Source organism: Zingiber officinale, chromosome 1B, assembly GCF_018446385.1.
Source record: "Zingiber officinale cultivar Zhangliang chromosome 1B, Zo_v1.1, whole genome shotgun sequence".
NCBI lineage: Eukaryota > Viridiplantae > Streptophyta > Magnoliopsida > Zingiberales > Zingiberaceae > Zingiber > Zingiber officinale.
The window spans coordinates 150,542,040-150,563,708 of NC_055986.1; the positions used below are offsets into that span (position 1 = coordinate 150,542,040).

The 21,669-nt window shown below is 35.1% G+C and overlaps 1 protein-coding gene across 1 annotated transcript in view; it reads right to left on the minus strand.

Moving 5' to 3' along the window:
- Positions 1-20,407, minus strand: part of LOC121985006 (UNC93-like protein 3) — a 38,660-nt gene extending 18,253 nt beyond the window's left edge. Inside the window, exons 1-5 of the mRNA XM_042538239.1 lie at positions 20,062-20,407; positions 19,810-19,973; positions 11,428-11,491; positions 11,240-11,353; positions 11,021-11,065 (exon numbers count right to left, since the gene is read on the minus strand). Coding sequence (XP_042394173.1) covers positions 11,021-11,065; positions 11,240-11,353; positions 11,428-11,491; positions 19,810-19,973; positions 20,062-20,253 — 579 coding nt within the window. The 5' untranslated portion in view covers positions 20,254-20,407. The remainder of the gene's footprint in view (positions 1-11,020; positions 11,066-11,239; positions 11,354-11,427; positions 11,492-19,809; positions 19,974-20,061) is intronic.
- Positions 20,408-21,669: the final 1,262 nt, after the last annotated feature.

Consider the following 21,669-nt stretch of genomic DNA (forward strand, 5'->3'; position numbering starts at 1 on the left):
TTTTCTTAAAAAGTATTTTAATAGAGATAATTGCATTGTATATATATACATAAAACCTATACAAAATTAATGATTTCATATTTGTGCATTCAAATTTCATTTATATTTTTTTTAGAAAGTTCTAAAATTTGTAAATATGGTATTTTAATATAGATAAGTAAAACTTCAATTGATAGTTATTGAAAATAAGTATATATAATATTTCACATTTATAAAAAAAAACATAGATATCAAATGATATCTATATTTTTTATTTATATTTCTCGAAATACGTAATTATATTATAGTATTGTTGTAATTATTTTTAAGATTGTTGAAAATAATGCATGATCAATTTAACTTCTTCAAAATTAAACTAATATTTAGTATTGAGAATTAACTATATATTATAAACTAATACCCTCATTAAAAATCAAAGTGTGTGCATTTACTATAGGACTAATTACCCTCATTAATTTTATAATTTTTATTATTAATCAAAAGAAATTGAATTCACATATTTGCTCCAAACTAATTAAACTTTTAGCTTATTGTTCACATTATTATCTAAAACATTTGACCATCTAATATTTATGAAATGTTAAAAGAGTTCATATAATTAAATTTTCTAATTTTCTAAATGTTTAAGTAATATGCAATTAGATAGATTAATCCTAGCCGCTGACTAGTGAGCTTAGCCAAGTCATTTTCAAGGTCATATTGAGTCATCAATTAATCCAACCAATGACCCAAAGCTTGAGATGGTCAACCTCTCGTCCAATATTAGGCTACACCTTATTATGTTCCTTACCTCACTCGTAGGTTTGTACCAAAGTGAGCAATCTATCCTTCATGATTTCTAGCTACACCTAAATTACTTAAGCACTAGATTTCTTACTAGAGTATCTTTGGACTGGAAACAAGATTGAAGCTTGCCTTCAAACTTTATGCTAAGACGCAATCAATCTCAATTGTGCTTGCAATCAAGCACACTTTCAAGTCTTTAAACTACTATAAAATAACAATTAAGTATAAAACAATAAAAGGAAAGAAAAGAAACACGTTGATCAATTCAACATTTCAATAAATGCTATTTTATTCTCAATTTGGTTAAGCCAATATTTCCACCATGTAAATAGGTTAGATCACACCCTAATGTATCATTATCAATAAAATTATTCACTTTATTTTGTCAATCTCATTGAGTTTGTGTAGTTGATAGGTTGTAATAAAAGATCATAACATCACATCATTGTTTTAGTTATTTTAGTGATAAATAAAGAGAGATGTGAACAATCCTAAAGCATACAACGATATTGTCAAAAATCATCTATGGTCATAGTGATCTTGAGAACACAACTAATAAATATTGACTTCACTATATAATCAAGACATCTTATGTTACAGTTATTGGATACCACAAGCGAAATAACATTTGTAGACATTGTAATGTGTAACAAGCATGTGGGTGGCTATGTTAAGAACAATTAATTGAATGTGACTTGTCATGAAAACCCATTTGATCTTCATGAACCAGGGGTCTCCTCTTAGACTTCAAGTTATTAGTCATCTCATAAGAGGCCCAATATAATAAATGCTTGTTTCACCCCTTGAGAAGTTGCATGTACATTTGCTATTAAGTATATTGCAAATCTTATAAAGATGAGAGAGTAATCAACACAAGACTTATCACCCCTACAAAAGGAAAATTATATCATACGATCAATTTGATCAATCACCATTTGGATTAAGTATACACTTAGTGAAGTTCAATTGAGAATGATTCTCAAGTCGATATTCCTTTTAGTGGGTCATGATTGCATCATATAAACACTTCAACGTGTCTTAGGCACACACTAATTTAAGTATTAGGAGTATGATACAATGATAAGAGCACTGTATTGTATAATAACCACGCTACAAAAAAAGCTTTATGGAAATCACTACTTTTCAAATAGTGGATAGATTGGATGGCTTACTAGAGGTGAATAAGTTTTATGTATCTAAATGAATAAGGAGAATCTTCATGTGAGATCAAAGAGTATGATTGAACACTATCATTATCTTTAAGAGCCTGTGTTATTTTATCATATAATGCATATAGCATAAGGAAGAGCAATAAATAATTAAGCATTAATTACTCTTATCAATTAATCAAGTAATTAAAAGTTAATTATGTTGATTAATTAAAATTTAAGTAGGATAAATAAGAGTTGATTTGTTCAATTATATCAAGAGAGATTAATTGTGAAATTAATGGTTAATAAATGTAATTTGAGGAATCAAATTAAAAAATTAATTAAGAATAATTAATTTTAATTTAATTGCAACTTAAATTAATTTTACAAGTGTTTTATAAATTAATTTGGAGTCAAAAATAAATCAATTTTAGAATTTTAGAATAATTTTATAAGGCTGTAAAATTATTAATGAGGTTTATAAACTTTTGATAATATTCAAAAAGTAAATTAGTTGATAATATTTGGATAAGATCCTAATTAAAATGTGTAACCAAATTAATTAGTTAAGAATTATTCTGTTGATAATTAATTAGATATATAATTATATCTCATAAATTATAAATAAGAAGTCCAAAATGAGATTGACACAACACATTTAAGTGGTTAAACTTTTGTTAGAAGACGATAGAACTTGGTCGCCCTTTTCTTTCTCTCGTTTTGGTGCCATTGCTGATGCTTCAAGCTCCAATGACAACCATCTACTCCATCCCATTGTTAAACATTAGCATCTCCGCACCATATCAAAAGATGACATTGCATGGACAAAGTAGATGATATTTTGCTCAACATGTCACCACAAGATAAGACAAAGTAATTTCATTATTCCTTTTTTGGATAAATAAAAATATATTAAATCCAAAGAAAAAGATGTACAACCAGGATTGGGCAAGCCCAATCGTCATAATCAACTGTCCCTCATCTCTGGGGCTACTTATGTCAGACACAGCATCAGATCAGAGTTTACCCTTAGTGATCGATATGCATGTGTTTGTACACTCTTGAATATCTACTCAATATCTAACTATCCCTCCCCAAAGAAACTACTATTTCTTGCTCATCAAATATAGTGAATCATAGAAGACAAAGTGAGCCTTTGTCAACAACCGACTTCCTAGGTAGTATCCTATATATGGGCATCTCCTATCGCATATGAAGTCAATCTTTGATCCTCCTCCAAAGGTCCGCAATAGGGGGGTATCCAAAGAACAGATACTACTCATAGCATAAGGTGCATTGTCGATCCTCCAAGTACTCCTGCCTATCTTTAGTGGGAAAATGTTGTTGTGCCAACATCCAAAATGTGGCTACATGACTCAGCTGAACATAGGTCTTCCACACTATACGAGCCCATGGTTTCTTAGGACTAGGGTGCCTAAAGAATTCATAAGCGTAGGTCACACCATCATCCTGAGAAAACCAGTATGCCAACATCTTTCAAGCAGCCTATAGTGCCCTAGCCGTTGAAAGGAGAAGATCTCGTATCTGGAGCAACCACTAGATCAGCGGGGAGTTCGTGTGAGCAACCTTCCAGGACAGCATCAATGTGCTTCAGGTAAGTGTGATGTACCCACTTTATCCAAAGTGTGTCCTGCTTGGCTTGCACCGGCCATGATACCTAGCTAAGAGGGCTAAGTTCCAAGCACACAGATCACAAAACCCCAAGCCACTAAACCCTAAAGACTTGCATATGTTGTAGATACGATCAATAATACCCATAGGAAGTGGTAAGATAGATAGCTAGAAGCACTCCACTCCTTGTAATACAGAGGTAATAAGTTATGCCATTCCCACATACGATAAAGTTTTCCAAGGCCAAGCATCAATCCATCTACCTAGCGAATCCAATAGGGGGATGTAATCAGAAATTTGAACTCTCACTGCAGCCATAGGAATCTCAAGATACCTAAACGACATGGAACCCTCCCCTGAAATAGTAAGCAACCACATACGTATCCTATCATCAACCCCTGTCAGATAGATACATGACTTATGTTTATTTATTTGAAGACCTTATGGCGCACTAAACTCTTGTAAAGATGTAGTTAATATACCCACTGAATCTACATCACCTCTGTGAAAAGAAGTAGATCATCTACCAAGTGAGCTAGTTTGAGACGGGCACGCTGAGGGTGGTAGTGAAAACGAGGATAGCTAGTATTTTGTTGTATCTGTCTCCCAAATATTTCCACACAAATACCAAAAAGATATGGCAATAGAGGGTCTCCCTATCTCAATCCTATAGAACCTCAAAAAAGCTCAAATGTCCCCCATTAATGGTTTACCGAGAAAGATATGGTAGTCACACATTCCATAATCCACACAATAAATCTATCCGGGAAGTGTAACCCGATAAAGGCCTCACGTAGGAAATCCCAATGCATTGAGTTAAAAGTCTTTTAAAATCAATCTTCATGATGCACCTCAGAGAAATCCGCTTCTTGTTGTATCTTCAAAGTAACTCCTAGGCCAAATGAATATTGTCCGTGATGAATCGACCTTCCACAAATACAGCCTGAGATGGGTGAAGGAAATGATCTATAACACCAGACATTCTACTCGCTAAGATCTTAGAAATAACCTTGTAGACAGGAGATTGGCCTATAGTTCATCACTTTGGTTGCATGTGCTGACTTCGGGACAAGAGATATCAAAGTATAGTTCCATCTTTTAAGTAGCTTACTACTATTGAAAAATTCTAGAACTGCAGCAGTAAAATCCACCCCAAAAGTGTCCCAAGACTGCTTGAAAAATTTCGATACGGTCTTCCAAGCCTGATGCATCCACTATATCAAAGAGGTAGCCTTGATTTCTCCGGATTTTGGGAGGCGAACCATCGGATCTTGCAAATCAGACCCAAGTTTCCGTCCAAACTCCAGACATGCATAAGGGAAAACCAATCATTTGCTGGGCATGCCTAGCAAATCTTGAAAATGCTCGTTGAAGACCTAAACAACCTCAAAAATGACTCTGTAAGACTGTCATCTACCTTCACAACCATAACCTCATTCCTCTTGTTAGTTTGTTTTACAAGCACATGAAAATAAGAGGAATTAAGGTCCACCTGCTTGAAATGCCCCAACTTTGCATGCTGCGTACAAAAGCTATGTTCCACAGCATTCAAATGAGTTGTCGAGTGATGTAGCTCTATGTAATTGTCGGGCAGTGCACCAAGGGACAAACCAACCTCTTGAACCTCAATTAGCCTCTGTTGTGCAGCAGCCACCCTTGTTGTAATGTGCTGAAAGTGCTCTACATTCTGTTGTCTCAAGATCATCCTTCAAAATCTTTAAGATCCGCTCGAGAGGAAATTGAGTAATGTCCTAGATCCGTTGATTGTACACTTCCTATTTACTTCCAACGAGTTGTGGAAAAGTATCATGCTTTGCCCGCATGTTAAAAAACTTGAGCGGCTTAGGAAAATGATTGTCACTATCTAGGACGGGACACTATGCAAGCCAAGTGATCAGATAGGTAGCCTGGTGGAATGAAATTTGCAAAACTACTTAGCTCGGTCTCCAACCAAGGATTATTGATCAAAGCCCTATCTAACTTGATATGCCCATTTGTCCATGTATACCTAAATCATGTGTAGGCTAGATCTTCCAAACCCACAGAGGACACACAAGTCTAAAAATCAGCTATGCTATACTGCATCACCAAAATACCACCACGTCTTCAATTGAGAGGAACGTGTAAAAATCTCCCAATACAAGACAAGGACATTCCATTTCAATAGCTATGTTTTGAAACGCTTCCCACAATGTCTTCTGTCCAACTAAAGATGATTGCTCATAAACAAATGAGATTACAAATACCCAGTGAGAGACCTTGTAAGTCACCAGAGATCTTGTAAGTCACCAAGCAATATGCATATTGATCATGTCATTTGTACACCTCCAGATTGACCTTTTGATCATCCCAAACTAAGATAATCCGGCTTCTACCTCTAGGGTTGTCCCTCTGTGCCACTTGGAGATGTTGAAACCTTTGCATCTTTAATTTTTGAAATCCTGAGACCAAAGTTTCGTCTCTAACACACCTAACACTCCCAGCTTATGGTTCTGAAAGAGGTCTTCTACCCCTTTCTACTTGAGGCCTTTGTTAAGGCCTCGAATGTTCCATGAGTCAATCTTCATCAAGCCTGAGACAGCTTAGGCCGTAGAGAATTGACTTGCTTCTTCCCCCCGTGCACTAATGCAATAACCTCATCTCGCCTAGTAGATATCCCTGGATGTACTTTCATGTTACCCTCATCATGTTGGACACCCTCCTCTTGTTCAGTTGTACCTTTGTTCTGGTCATGCGTGGGTATGCTTGTTGTGTCCTATCCTGTACTGGCAAAGCCATGGTGATCTGCATAGGTTGCGATTGATCGATCTCTATTTATATGCCCTCTACCTTGTGCTTACGGGATCCCTTTCTTCGAAATTGAATAGTCCACATCCCCGTCCCACCATCATCATTAAGGTTAGAACCACTGCCCGGCAGTAAGGTGTGTATCAACGCCACCCCCCTCCTCAATGACTTGATGCCCATCACCTGGGGTAGAGATTCTACAGCACTTGTATCTTCGTCATACGTCTGATCATTTGAAGTGACTAAGTCAACCCCATCCGATATCACCAAGTTCTGAATAGGATTCTCTGTTGGCACTGGTTGTGGTATCAATTGTTGAGACCATTTCCCCAATTGTTAACCACCTGTGATGTCACATTGCGAGTGATAGTGCCCCATACATTGACAAGTTAGACAAAATTTGAATTTAGATTCATAGTGGATGGGAAGATCTACCTCCATGCCTCCAGGGAGTGTTGTAGGGGTGACAGCTTGTTATGTCCACTTCCATAAGAACTTTGGCATAATTATATGCTCCTGTTTTCTTGTTAATTAGCCAGTGTATAATGGTCGACCAATCAATGAGGCAAGCTTGCTCAACGCACAAATCGTCCAGTACTCTAGTGAAACATTTGAAATTTATGCCCAAACCATAAGACAATGAAGCTCCTCCCTTTGAAAGAAGAATTCTTTCAGTGAGTGCTTCAGATATAGGAGGCATCCAAGTGCAATGTATGGACCACCACGTAGAACTTTCTCGCAGTCATCTGCACTTTTGAATTTGAATATGAGCCACATCGTCTTATGAGCCTGAACATCATACTCTACATTCCACTGCTTTGCCATGGCATGAATACCCCGCTAGCTCAGAAAGCAACCAACAAACCGTCCAATCAAGCTATCTCCCACCACCTGCTTAATGTTGTCCACATCATCTATCTCAAGGGTGACTCATTTAGTAGTTTGCTACATAAATTGTAGGGCATTCTCCTGCTCAAATAATCTGTTCAAGGAGAATAGATCAGACCATTTCTTTTCTGCCTAGTGCCCCGAGTTTTGGTTTGCGGCTGGTGGCCTTGGTTCCTCTAGTGGTTGGGCACGGCAACCCTTCTCCCTTCCGCCCCCTCCCCCTATTCTTCACCATATTTAGAAAGAGAATAAAGAAGATAAGCTACAGAGGAGATCAAGCCGGATTGGTGAAAATTGAATGACACCAATAAGCTTCTAATGTCATTATTCCTTAAATCTATTTTAGTTCTATTTAATATTGCAAAGAAAGCTAATGCACAAAATTTCAAAATGGCAAATTCTTTTAAGCAATGTGTTGTCCAATAGTTCTTGTATTAGTTGTGATTGTTGATTGCATCCTCTCTATTGATTTTGAATCTTGACAATGTAAACAAATCTAAAGAGAATAAGAGGAAGATGAGAGAGAAAAGGGAAGATGGCTTTTATATGACAACAATTATTATTCTCAATCATCATTGGTGTCAACTTCTCCCTTCTTACGAACTTTAGGGCTTCACTCTCCATAATGATATTGTCAACTTTGAGATTTGACCATCTTAACCTCTCCACTTTTATAGTGCAGCAAAAATTCATTTTCCTTCATTTTATAAAGGTTTGCATTTAATTAACAATTGATTAGGATCAACGTAATGGTTGCATTTAGTTCATTTTGGCTTAAATTACCATTAAGTATTTTTTCCTTTTTCTAAAATCATCTAAATATTATCCAGATTGAAATGTATTTACTCAAATTGTATCCCTATGATCTTTAGAAAATGCTAATTCACATAAGTGATATACCTTATTTTATATCCAAATCATATCATATTTGTTAAAATAAATAATGAATATTATGATCCTAACAACTATGTTGAGGTATATTTTCCAATTAAATTGATCGTGATTTGTTCTAAGAGTTTTGGAAGTGATGATTTAGAATATAAGGCTTGGTTAAAATAATCAAACACTTTGAATTAATCTTATTGCTAACTATAACACTTTATGAAGACTAGACACCATGCACACATCTTCGAGAAAGTAATCATGTAGCAAAACAATGGACAATTAAGTTAAGTAATACTCCTAGTCTCATGCATCAATAAAGTTGCATTATAGAACCAAGCTACCATACAAATTTCTTGAAATCAAGTATTTCTTGAGAGAATTAAAGATATAAAGATTGATTGCCATTTTTTCAATGACAAAAAGTAGTCCAAGAAGAAAAAGTGCTTCGTTTATTTAGCTCTAACAATAAATTAACAGTTTCGTCGATAAGCCTATAAGAGGTCCTGCCATCCTAGAACTAAATACATTTTATAATAATTTTAAATCAGCTTGAGGTGATGTTTTAGGAACCTAATTGTTCCTATTTGTAATTATACAAATAACAGAAATGTAAATGTAAAATGATAATAAGGTAAAAGTGAGCACTTAAAGGAATAACCTTAATATATTTTCCCATTACAACAAGCTCAATTGTATGTCTGTTATTAACTTGACATGGATTTAATCATTTAATTTCACTAGTGTAGATAGAATTTAGATAAAACCATATAGCAATCTCTCATCTAAGCATAAGTTGTGAAGATGTCCAAGGAAGTGTTTAAAATATCGTACCGTACCAATCGATATAAGCAGAATTCCGCCAGCCGACTGGTACAACACCCATACCAGCATGAGGCTCGCTCGATTGCGAGGCAACGCTACCACACTCAAGGCCATTGCAATTTTTTAAACTGTTAATTTTATTCCCCCTTAATTCTTTTTCCTTTCCTCTCTATTAATTTCTTTTCTTGTTCCTTTCCTCCTTAAACACATGGACAAAAAAATTAAGAATAGAGTTTCTTTTTCTCTATTAACCCTAAATCAACTTTTACTCAATATTAATTTTAAAATATTAATTTAATTTAACTTAATTAATTTTTAAAAAAAAATATTTAAAATATAAACTTTGTAAATAAGATAAAAAAATTGTAGTATTTAAAAGATTTTGTATGTTCTAACTTTTGTGAATAGAGATCAAGATTAAAGTCATTACTCATGGATCGATAATTTTAATAATTAATTATGTTATATCTATTTGTAAACTTTAAAATATTCATGGATTAATGTATTTTTTATTTTGAGAATATGTAAAAGTTGGCTAAATTTTCTATTGTATGATAAAAGGATAAAGGGATAATGACTAGCATATTTAGTATATTATATATATAAAAGGATAATGACCGGTATATTATATATTATATAATACATTCAATATGTCTGTCTTTATCATTTTATTATACAATAGAAAATTTAGCCAACTTTTACATATTCTCAAAATACAAAAATTATATTAATCCATGAATAATTTAAAGTTTACAAATAAATATAACATAATCAAACCTTAAAATTATCAAAATATATTTAAAGATGTCGAAACCCTAACCATTATAAATGCAAGGTCTCAAACTTGATGTCTCCGCAAATATTTAGTATATCATATATATAAAAGGATAATGACCGGTATATTATATATTATATAATACATTCAATATGTCTGTCTTTATCATTTTATTATACAATAGAAAATTTAGCCAACTTTTACATATTCTCAAAATACAAAAATTATATTAATCCATGAATAATTTAAAGTTTACAAATAAATATAACATAATCAAACCTTAAAATTATCAAAATATATTTAAAGATGTCAAAACCCTAACCATTATAAATGCAAGGTCTCAAACTTGATGTCTCCGCAATAAAACTTGAAACTGATGATCAATCTTCATTACCATTGTAAATGCAAGTTCTTAGACTTGATGCCTCTACAATAACTTGAAAGTGAAGATCAATCTTTAGTAGCATTGAAAATGCAAGTTCTTGTACTTGATATCTTTGCAATAAAATTGTAATTAAGACTATTTAATTATGTACAATAATAATAAAAATATAGATTTTAAATTTTTACATTTAACATTTATTGAAAAACATTCAATTAGCATCCAACATCTCACGAGATAATATCAAAACTTGAACGCAACAATCAACATTTCAAATGTAACCTAATAGTAAGCATTTATAATAATCAAATATTAATAAAAATATTTTTTAATTAATATATTTTATATTTTAAAAAAAATACTGAAACTATATCGGCACAGCACAATACGGTATCGTTTTAACCATAAACTGAAACTCCAGCACGGCTCAAAATTTTAAACCTTGGTCAAGGCATGAAACTTTTAGGCACACATCATAAATAACATCCATTGATATTTCCCAATTGATGTCTTAATTGGTCAAATAGTGTTGAGTGACCCCCACCGAAATCTTTGTAGCAATCTCATAATTGCATATCTGTCAAGACATTTAATAGCAGTCTTGATGACTATGATAATAGATATTATCATAACATGATATTGAGTTATTGATACCCACAAAAAGAACTACAAACTTTGGAGATATGTTCAGCCTTATTGGTCTCATTATACAAATATGGGAAATCTGGGAGACTGCACAACTCGGTAACCAATCCCATCAATAGCCACTAGTTGGCAAGATATCAAATATATATCAAAAATACATGCACAAATGCCATATACCAATAAGAAACATTGCTAACCAAACATGTCCACATGAGTTGGATGGCATCAACAAATGTGAGGTTGAAGAGTTTGATATCAGTAACTCACCTTTCCACCATGCAACAGTACAAGTGAAAACAAGTTTCCAATTACCTGTATTTTATTTAGAAATATTAAAATTGAATCTCAGAAAAACAAAGGATAAAAGCTGGGAAAAAAGAACCAAATTTCTTTTGATGATAGGCGGCAGGCAAACAAATATTCCTTGAAGCATTTTAAGAATGAAGGTACTCACATTCAGTGGTGGAACCAATAACTTAACAATACCTGGTGACTAGCAAACACTCCCCAAAATTCTCCATTGAAGTTACCAATTACAGTTCCTTCATGCAAGTGGCAGTCTTCTGCATGGCTAAATGCAGCTGATGTAAGATATGTTCCCTGACAGCATGACTGACTGTTGGTTCCATTTCAGAATAAAGAAGAAAGAAACTTAAAAGTCTACAACTAGCTACCTGACCAACCCATATAATGGATGCAGTAAAGCCTAGATACAGTGATGCTGGGACCATTGTGTACCTATTTTATGCAAAAAGATCAGAAAAGGTCATAGGAACTAGAGATTTAACGGGTCTGTTAGTTTTTGGTAGAATATTTTCCAATGGATCAACTAAAATTGCTTACTTTTTCTGTGGTTCAAGAAACATGAGCTAAAACAATTTTTTAAAGTTTGATTCTTGATACAAAAGTACCACCGCACATGAACATCATTACTTGATCTGAGTTAGGGGTGTACCATGAGGCTTGTGGATCAGTGCCAAGTGTAAGCCTCTTGGCCCACATGTCATGCCAAACCAACTCTATTGTGCATGGGACCCAATGACAAAATGTGGACCATGCTTAGCCCAATCCACATGTCAGGTATGACCCAAGCATGGGTCCAAGTACTTTAAACAATGACAAATTACCTATGTACACTAACAATAATTTAAATTTAAAAACACAAAAGGTATGATGGCCATTGAGCGTAAGATTACTCGAGTGACCAATTTACCCTTACAAATTATTGAATTTGCTTATAATTTCCCACCCTTCGATTTCTCATCTCATCCGATTCCGACTTCCAATTCTCATCATCCATCTTCATCCTTAGTTCCTCTTCAAGTACAAATTTCCATTTCCCTAGTCTCATTGCATATTCCTCATCCAATTTCAAATTTTTACTAGCATATCTCATTCCAATATCTTCAATAGTGAAAGGTATAATTGTTATCCTTTTGTATTTAAGCATATCAAAATATTGTATTTTATTTTTTTATTTTTTTTTCAACAAATTCTTTTCCTTCACATTCAGTAGAAAAATAACTGGAAATGAGCCAGATCCAGCTATACTTCCCTTCTTTTGGAACTAATCCATGAAAGTTTAGTGAATTCAATTGGGATCAAATCAATAAAGATAAGAGGTCTCATACATATAAGAAATTATACATCATTAAGTTTCAACCAAGATAAAAGATTAACATTGTGGGATATTTTTTAATTCCATACAGGTGTTTTTTAAGTTCTTTAATTACAAATAACTCAGCCTAGTGAACAAGCCTAACACGACAAGCAATAGCTGAGCATAGGCTAGTGCTGAGCATGGGATAGGTTGCCTTGGGCCACATCCATTATGGCTTGAATAACCAGCAATTCTAGGTCTGTCACATAGGATTATTACATTTTAAAATTTTGATTAAACTAGTTATCAAATTTGAAACGTGTGGACTTTGTCTGAGATGCATGTAATGTTAGGATCAATCTGTGACGTGTTGAATAGCCAAAGGGGGTGAAGCATTTGACCTCTCTTTACTCTTACTAGTGCATAGCAAGGTCAATCAAATAACAATAATTGCAGCAGAAATATAAACCATAAAAGTGAAATGCTAATATGCGAGATTTACGTGGTTCAAAACCCCCGTTTTTACTCTATGGCCTATAACTCTTGAGATGAGTCTCTTCTGAGTTCCACTTTCTCCTTCCTAGAAGTAAAGAAGCCCTTGACAAGAGTCTTCTCACAATGAGGAAAAGTAGCTAAAACAAGTAAAACAAACAAACAATAATTGAGGCTAGAATTATAACAATGAGAGCACAAGAATGTTGGAGTTGAGCATTAGTCAACAACCTTACAAGCTCTCCTTGGTCCTCCTCTATTTATAGTCTCCAAATTGTCTTCAAACAAACTTCACTTTTCTGTTTATAGCAGGCCAGTCAATTCAACCATTTCAGTTAATTGTTTTCAAAATCACGTCAGCCTTTTTATCTAGCAACAGATCTTCAAATTAACTTATGTTGACTTGATAGGTGTGTTAAGTCAGCTATTCGCATAAGCCACCTTATCGCATAAATCATCTGATGTTTGCAGCTTTTCTCTGCCTAATCAACTGGCTTGTTTGTAACTAGTGCCAGGGATTCAGCCAATTGTCCAGTTAACTCAACTCAACTTGGTAAGACGACTACACAATCGATTCCACTTCAAACAATAACATTTTATTCATGAGTAGACCATTCTAAGTGGAATTCCTAATTGACTCAAGATACCAGTCAACTGGGATCAACCTCTAGTAGATTGGGCCATCGATTACGACGAAATTATATGTCACTCAAATCCAAATCAAGTACCTAAATCCAAATAATGTCACTCGCTCTCACAACTCACTCAAGAATTTATCTGTTGCAACTTTTCTTCACCCACAAGGGAATTGCTATTCAGATCCTTAGTCCCTTAGATACACTAAGCCCTCAGCTCATCAACCTCTTCCAACTCCATCAAACTGCCAAGACGCTCCTCATCCTATGGTTCCTCAAATGTTTCATAACATCCTTCTCCGATCTCTAATAAACCTTCGAACCATTGTAACTTGCTAATGCAAAGTCAAGCTCTATGAGCTTAGTGTGCACTCTACGAAGTCCCTACACGACATCATACACAAATTAGAATCACAAACAAACCTAACTTAATCCCTTTGCCCAATAATCTAGACACCTTGGTCAAACACAACCACATAGGGCACGATTGCACTAACATATAAAACATTACAAAGGTCAACAACAACTCTTAGAAGATAACACAAAATAAGCTTTTAAATTGTATGTCATTATATAGTTAATATGCATATGTTTGTCACAATTAGTCAAGGGTCAACTACATGAATTTTATACCTTTATTGACCTATAGAAGGCTACATATCATTGCAACATTCAAATCCCTTAAATCAATTTTAATTAAATTAACTGTAATTTTGTTTGTCTCCTTGTACACCTAACATCATCAACTCTAATTAACTTAAATTTATATAACTACAAAATTTATTGTTCGTCTTTAAATATGTTCATGCTATCTTAAAAAATTTGTTTCTATCATAATCTATTTAAGCAATGCCTAATTGCTTAGATAGTATTACTTTTTTTATTTTACTCCATAGCATTCTCATCTTTGTTAGATTTACATCCTGTATATTTAGTTGCATAAATGCCCAACACCATAAGACCCACATAATATGACTTATTGTAGTATTAAATTTTCTTTCAACCCCAAGAACAAATGTTGAAGATACAACACTGTAGATGTTTCTCTTTATTTCAATGGCACACTTCAATACTTCATTGATTGAATTATGGTTATCTTCATTAATATACTTTTTATTAAATAATAGATTTTATATTATAAAGTTTTATAATAAATTCATATCTATCTATCATAGTTAGACTTCTTTCATGAATTTTCTTTCAACCCAAAGAACAAATGTTGAAGATACAACACCGTAGATGTTTCTCTTTATTTCAATGGCACACTCCATTGATTGAATTATGGTTTTCTTCATTAATATACTTTTTATTAAATAATAGATTATATATTATAAACTTTTATAATAATTTCATATCTATCTATCATAGTTAGACTTCTTTCATGATGTTGAAGCCACGTTTTACATTTCAATCTTAGTTGTAAAGTCTATAATTCTTTCTCTCCACAATTCAAACTTATACTTCTTCTCTCCACAATTCAAACTTTAAGTTCTCCAATTAATTAACAAAATCGATTGCAAATAAAAATCACTAAAGCAGTTTAACTTGAATGTGACATAAATTCATCTAACGTTAGTGTAAGAAAGATATAGACTATGGAATTTGAGATGACATTAATAAAAATATACAATTGTAATAATAATGACAATAATAAAGAAAAAAATCATTTGGTGTACTCTAACAAGTTTACTAATAACAACATCACACCAACATATGTAAAAAAAATAGTATGTTTGTAATATTATCACAATATTTTCCTTTGAATTCCATTATAAGCTTTATTCATTTTCTTTTCTAATATTCATCATGTTAAATTGAACAAGATCATATTAATGCAATCATGCGCTAAGTGATCGAGTCGCCCATATAATTTTGATGTGTTTGACAAAGAATTTAAGTTAGGCTTAGTCTGTTGTTGTTGTTACTGATGTTGTATCTTAAGTGTGGAGGTTACTTAACATTGACATTGCAGATGCAATGAACAAAGTCCAAATGGTGGAAAAGGAAAGTTCAACCAGTGTTGGCAGATGGATGAAGACAGAGTAGATCAAGGTTTAGCGAACATTTAGCAGAGGAGAAGTGCAATAGGTGTTGGTAAATAAGGAAGTCCAACAAGTATTAGCGGACGAGGTTGATAACTCAATCTACTAGTGGCCTCATACAGTTAACTAATATGGTTAATTGACTAGGAAGTCAACTGAAGGCAAATTGCTCACAACCAGAAAGTTTTTATCCCAAGTTAAGTCAACTAAACCCAAGTCAGTCAATTAATGACAGAGTAGCCAACTAAGGCTCTGTTCTGAATAAACAAAGTAGCAAAATCAACGGGACAGTCAACATAAGCCAAGTCAATCGACTAGAACTAATTTTGAATTTAAATATTATATTGTTGAAGAGGAACAGTAAGTTATATAGAGTGAGTTGACTATTTGGATTAAAATCGATTGAGAAATGGTTGAGTGAACTAATGAGGATGAATTGCTCAATTGCATCAAGATAGCATGAGAGTTAAGCCTGCTGGCTTATCCAGAAGAGTCGACTACGGTGTCTGAGTCAACTGGAAGTTTTAAGTCAACTGGAAGTTTTAAGTCAACTAGAGACAATAGCCAGCAAAGACTAGTTTTGTGCAGACAACTGATGGTTTAAAGCAATCAAACATTAATGCAAAGCAGCTGTTGAAGCTAATCTATGGCTACATGCAGAGCAGTTGTTAGAGTTTATCTATGACCATTTGGAGGGTTATAAAATGGGAGGCAAGGGGAGCTCGATTATAACAATTCTTCCTTCATTATTTGGTATATAGTAAACTTAATAAGAGGTGAACTAGATGATGCATTTGATTTAAGAACAGTTATGGTAATTGGATCATTACCAGTTATAAAGATATCATCAACATAGATCAATAAGACAATAAATGATTTGCCTTGTTTGAATGTAAACAAAGAGTAATATGCTTTAGATTGAACAAAACCAGCGCCTTGAATAGCGGTAGAAAACTTGGCAAACCATTGACGAGAGGCTTGTTGTAATCCATATAAGGACTTGTTGAGGCGACACACAAGATTCTCCCTTTGTTGTTGAAAACCAGGAGGAAAAACCATATAAATTTCTTCTAAAAGGTCGCCATGAAGAAATGTATTATGGATATCAAGTTGAGAAAGAGACCAATTTTGAACTGCTGCCAAAGCTAATAAATAACATACTATAACCATTTTAGCAATAGGTGAAAAGTATTATGATAATCAACACCTTCAAGTTGTGTGTAACCTTTTGCTACGAGCCGTGCTTTATAGCGTTCAAGGGAATCATCTGATTTACGCTTGATTTTGTATACCCAACGACAATCAATAACCTGTTTCTAGAATGAAGTTGTGTGAGAGACCATGTATTGTTGGCCTCTAAAGCAACCAATTTAGATTGCATTGCTATTTGCAATGAGATTGGGAGGCAGCTTGGTCATAATACATAGGAATAGTAGCAAAAAAAACCTTTGTTGCGATGAGTAACGATCATAAGAGATAAAATTACAGAGGATAACGTGTACCTTTACTTGGAAAAGATGAAGAGGATGACATTGATTCAGGAGAACTTACTTGATTACAAAAATAGCCACGCGAGGGGGAACATGCGATTGTTGAGAACGACGTAAGGAGGCTATTAGTGAAGTAGCAGAATCAACAGGGATGTATTTTGCAAGTGTTGGCTGAACGAAAGAGGAATCTAGGATTGCAGTAGGTATGACAACATCTGATTGAGGATATGAATTCATAGGAAAATTATCCTCATGGAAAATAACATCACGACTAGTGAAGACTTGATGAGTTTCAATATCATATAATTTGTAAGCTTTCTAACCAACAAGATAACCAAGAAAAACACATTTGGTGGCACGAGAAGCAAACTTATGGGAAACATGAACATTAGTTGCATAAGCTAGACAACCAAACACTCTAAGGTGGGAATAAGTAGCAATTTTTCCATAGAGTTTCTCAAATGGAGTTTGGTGAGAAAGTATAGGTGTGGGTAGCCTATTAATTATATGGAGACACATGCTGCCAAAAATGTAAAGGAGATGAGCTTGAAAACGAAAAGCTCAAGTTGATGCAAGAATATATCTATGTTTGCGCTCGACCGCCCCATTTTGGTTGAGGTGTGTAAACGCAAGTATGTTGGTAAGTGGTTCCTTGTTGTTTAAAAAATTCGCATAGAAAAGAACTCCCCTCAATTGTCAACCCGAATATTTGCTATAGGAGTATTGAATTGGGTTTTCACAAAAGAGAAAAAAATTGGTTAGGAGATTCTTCGTCTCATTTTTATGATGCATAAATTTGGCCCAAGTAAAACAAGAAAAATCATCCACAATAGTCAAATATATATATATATATATATAGCACCAGCAAGAGAAGGAACTTTGAACTAGCCCCAAATATCACAATGGATTAATTCAAACGGTTTAATGGAAGAAATCGAACTAGTTGAAAAAAGAAGCCTTGTTTGTTTTGTAGAAGCACAAACATCACAATTATTATGTGGTTCCAAAGGGAAATTTAGCAAGGTCTTGGCCATAAAGTCTAATCTAGAAGAGGATAAGTGTCCTAGATGTCAATGCCACAAGATAGTAGTGTTTTGAAGAGAAAGCTTTGATGGTATGGGCAGATTAGACAAGATGGTGTGACTTATATGTTGCCATTGCAATCAAGTAATATAGTTCATCTCGTTGTTTACCAAAACTAATCATCTTCCCCATCATCAAATCCTGCAAAATACACCAATAAGGAAAGAATGTTATGAGCAATTTAAATCTCTTGTGACCCGACTCACCGACAGCAAATCCACCTTACAAGATGGCACCCCAAGCACATTCTTCAAATAAATAATAGGACTCAAAGATAAATTTCCAATAGAGATAATTGGAGTGGCATAACAACCAGTGGTAAAGAAGTGTTCTCCTTACTGTTGACAAGCAAAGTTGGAGAAGAAGAATGTGATATGTGGCACTACTATGGATTATCAGTTCAGGTGAGGACAAACCTGAAGTAGTGGCATTGTTTGCCTTGGGAGTATCTGTTTAAAATGCCCCATTGCTCTATAAATGGACAAAAGTTGTTGTAGACCAGTCATCATGGGTTGAGGTTGTTGCGTCATTGGAGTCTCTCTGATATTATTAAATGAAGATTTATTTTGGTCATTGGGCTTGAAATGATTGTTTTTGGTCATTGTATGTTTGGAATGTTCAGGTGGTTAATGATGTAGTTTCCAAATACGAACAATGCAGGGGCTTGCAGTTATTGAAATTGCGATGAGAAGGACTAGATTTGTCTGGAACAACAAGGGCTACTAGTTGAACGACCATGGCAGAAGCTATTGTCTCCCGTCTTGCACCCAAATTTCGTTGTTTTTCTTCTTGACTAATGGAAGAATAAGCTTGTGAAACATCAGGTAATGGATTCATGAGAAGAAGTTGACCACGAATAGCACTATAAGACTCATTCAATCCCATGAGGAATTGCATCAACTTACGTCTTTTATTGTTTACTCCATGGGTGCAAATAGCATCATTGTAGGATCCTAACTCATCCCACAATTTTTTTAACTTCGTATAATAAGACGCAACTGTCATTTGATCTTGAGCAACACCAGTAATCTCTTTCTCGATCTGGAAAATTCATGGTGCATTGCTTTGAGAAAAGCGATTATGAAGATCTTCCCAAACTTCATGAGCAGTATCATAAAAAATAACACTATCTGCAATATCAGGTATCAAATAATTAAGAATCCATGATAATATCATATCATTGCATTTTTTTTCCATGTTGTGTAATCCTCTGGTTTGTCTTTGGCAGATGGTGCCTCGAGGGTTCCATCAACAATGCAAAATTTGGATTTTGCATTTAAAGAGATGGTCATGGCTCTATGCCAAGTTGAATAGTTGTCGTCATCAAGAGATTTAGAAACAAGAATCATTCCGGGATGATCAGAATGATGTAGAGAATAAAGGTGGTTGGAATCTGATCCATTGGCCATGTAAGAAATAGAGCAGATCATCACTACTCTGATACTATGTAAAATAAAATAAGAAGATGATAATAATCTGTCTTGATTTTCTCATTAACAAAGACATATTATATATACAAGTGTACAGATTTTCTACGCCTATAATTCAGTAATTCTAATATGACAGTTACTATATTTACAGCGATACAATTTACTTTCCTAACATATTTAGAGTAAGAATCATGGAATACAATTTACTTTCCTAACATCTAAACCCTGATAAAAATGGAGAAAAATAGAAAAATAATAGCATGTAACTTGAACAAAATGCAAACCATGAAGGTTTCAAGTTGGAAGCTATGAATAGAAAGTAGCCAGTGGAGCCCAGAACAAGCGCGAACTTTGACCCCAAGACCCGGACCACCGGAGAAGCAACCACAGAGAAAAAAGTGAATGAGAGGTAGAGAATCCCCAACGAGGTCGTCCCCAAATCTTCCTCCTAACCAAATGAATTCAAATCCGTTGAAGAATATCACAGGAAAGGGGGACAACTGAAACGATTGAGAAGCGGAAAAAAGGATGACTACCGTGTTAACGGTGCTCTGCAAATTCTGGGCGGCCCCGTAGGCGGAGAAGATGAACAAGAAGGCCAAACTCAAGATGTGAACGTCCCTGGCGTGGTTCAGGGGTGGGCGGACTTGGCGAGATAAAGAACACGAGCCGATCTCCTCCTCCAGAAAAGGAACCGCAGGCCCATCCCGTTCGCCGTCGACGGCCATCCCTGCAGAAGAAACTGGAACTGATTCGGATGCCGGCGAGGCAGCTTTTAAATTATAGCGGATTAGGCGAGTGCGAGGATTCCGAACGGGAACTCCGCAAAAGATGCCAGGAGGAGAGGAAGGGTTAGACGGTTAGTAAAGCAATTCCTGGATCGGGTCCAATGATTTGTCCCAAGCTGAGTCAATAAAATCTGAAATTGAACCGTCCGATGTGGTCCAATCTACGCCGCACTACGACTTTCCTTCTCCAGTGTAGCCTTTTTTTTTTTTTAATGTTGGCTTTGTTTCTATTTTGAATAATAATTAAAAAAAAACGCCGGCATTTGGCGCGGCTCTAAGACGGCGGCAAAAAAATAAAAAATATGTATATTATTAATTAAAATGTAAATATTTCGACCATTGTATGTTTAATATTACATTCTCACTCTCACCAAACACAACAAAAAAATAATATATATTTCATATAAAAAATAAGATATCTAGAGGCTCAAGTTTGAATCTATTTGCTTTACTTATCTTCTATAAGATGGGATAGAAGTGGATTATAGTCATGTTGATGATGTTATTGTTGGATAAAATAATTTGTTATCAATGATTTTGGAGATTTAGTTAAATTTAAAATTATACAGAATTTAAATTCAATTTATAATAGAGATGACCTGAGCGGATAATCTCAGGCTGTCAGTAGGGAATGGTTTCTACCAGGTGATGAAGGCACAGTGTTGACAGAACGGGCTGATCGGCCGAGTAACACGAGCGGGAGCAACAGATCAGAAAAGTCGACCCGGCAGTAAGATCGATGGGCGGGCAGACAGGTCTGGTGAGAAGCAGGCCCGGCGATCTGGTGTCGGGCGAAGCAGACTGGGCGAACAGACAGGTCTAGCGAAATGCAGACGGGGTGAACAGACAGGTCTAGCGAAAGGCAGACAGGGCGGATAGACAGGTCTAGCGAAAGACAGACTGGGTGAGCAGACAGGTCTTGCGAAAGGCAGACAAGGCGGATAGACAGGTCTAGCGAAAGACATACTGGGTGAGCAGACAGGTCTGGCGAGACAAAAACTGGATGGGCGAGTAGAGAGGTTGACTGAGGCATGCGACTGACGCAATTTCCTTGAAACAGATTCACCCCCACCTTCGGTTGTGTTTCGAGCCTTACTCGGGTCGTCTGTTTCCCAAGCACTGGCGGGCACGGCGAACTGAGTGGCACCCGATTACTATCTTGAGCGTAGCACTGCATGTGATCGCAGTCTCTTTATATAGGAGCTCATATCAACAACGGTATGGTTGATTAATAACCATTACTCGTCGAGCAATGACCATTACGTGGCAAAATATTAGTTCTTCCAATTCGGACCATGGATTTGCACCCCCCCCTTGCGCACCCATGCGTGAGAGAGAGTTTCTCCCCATGCATTT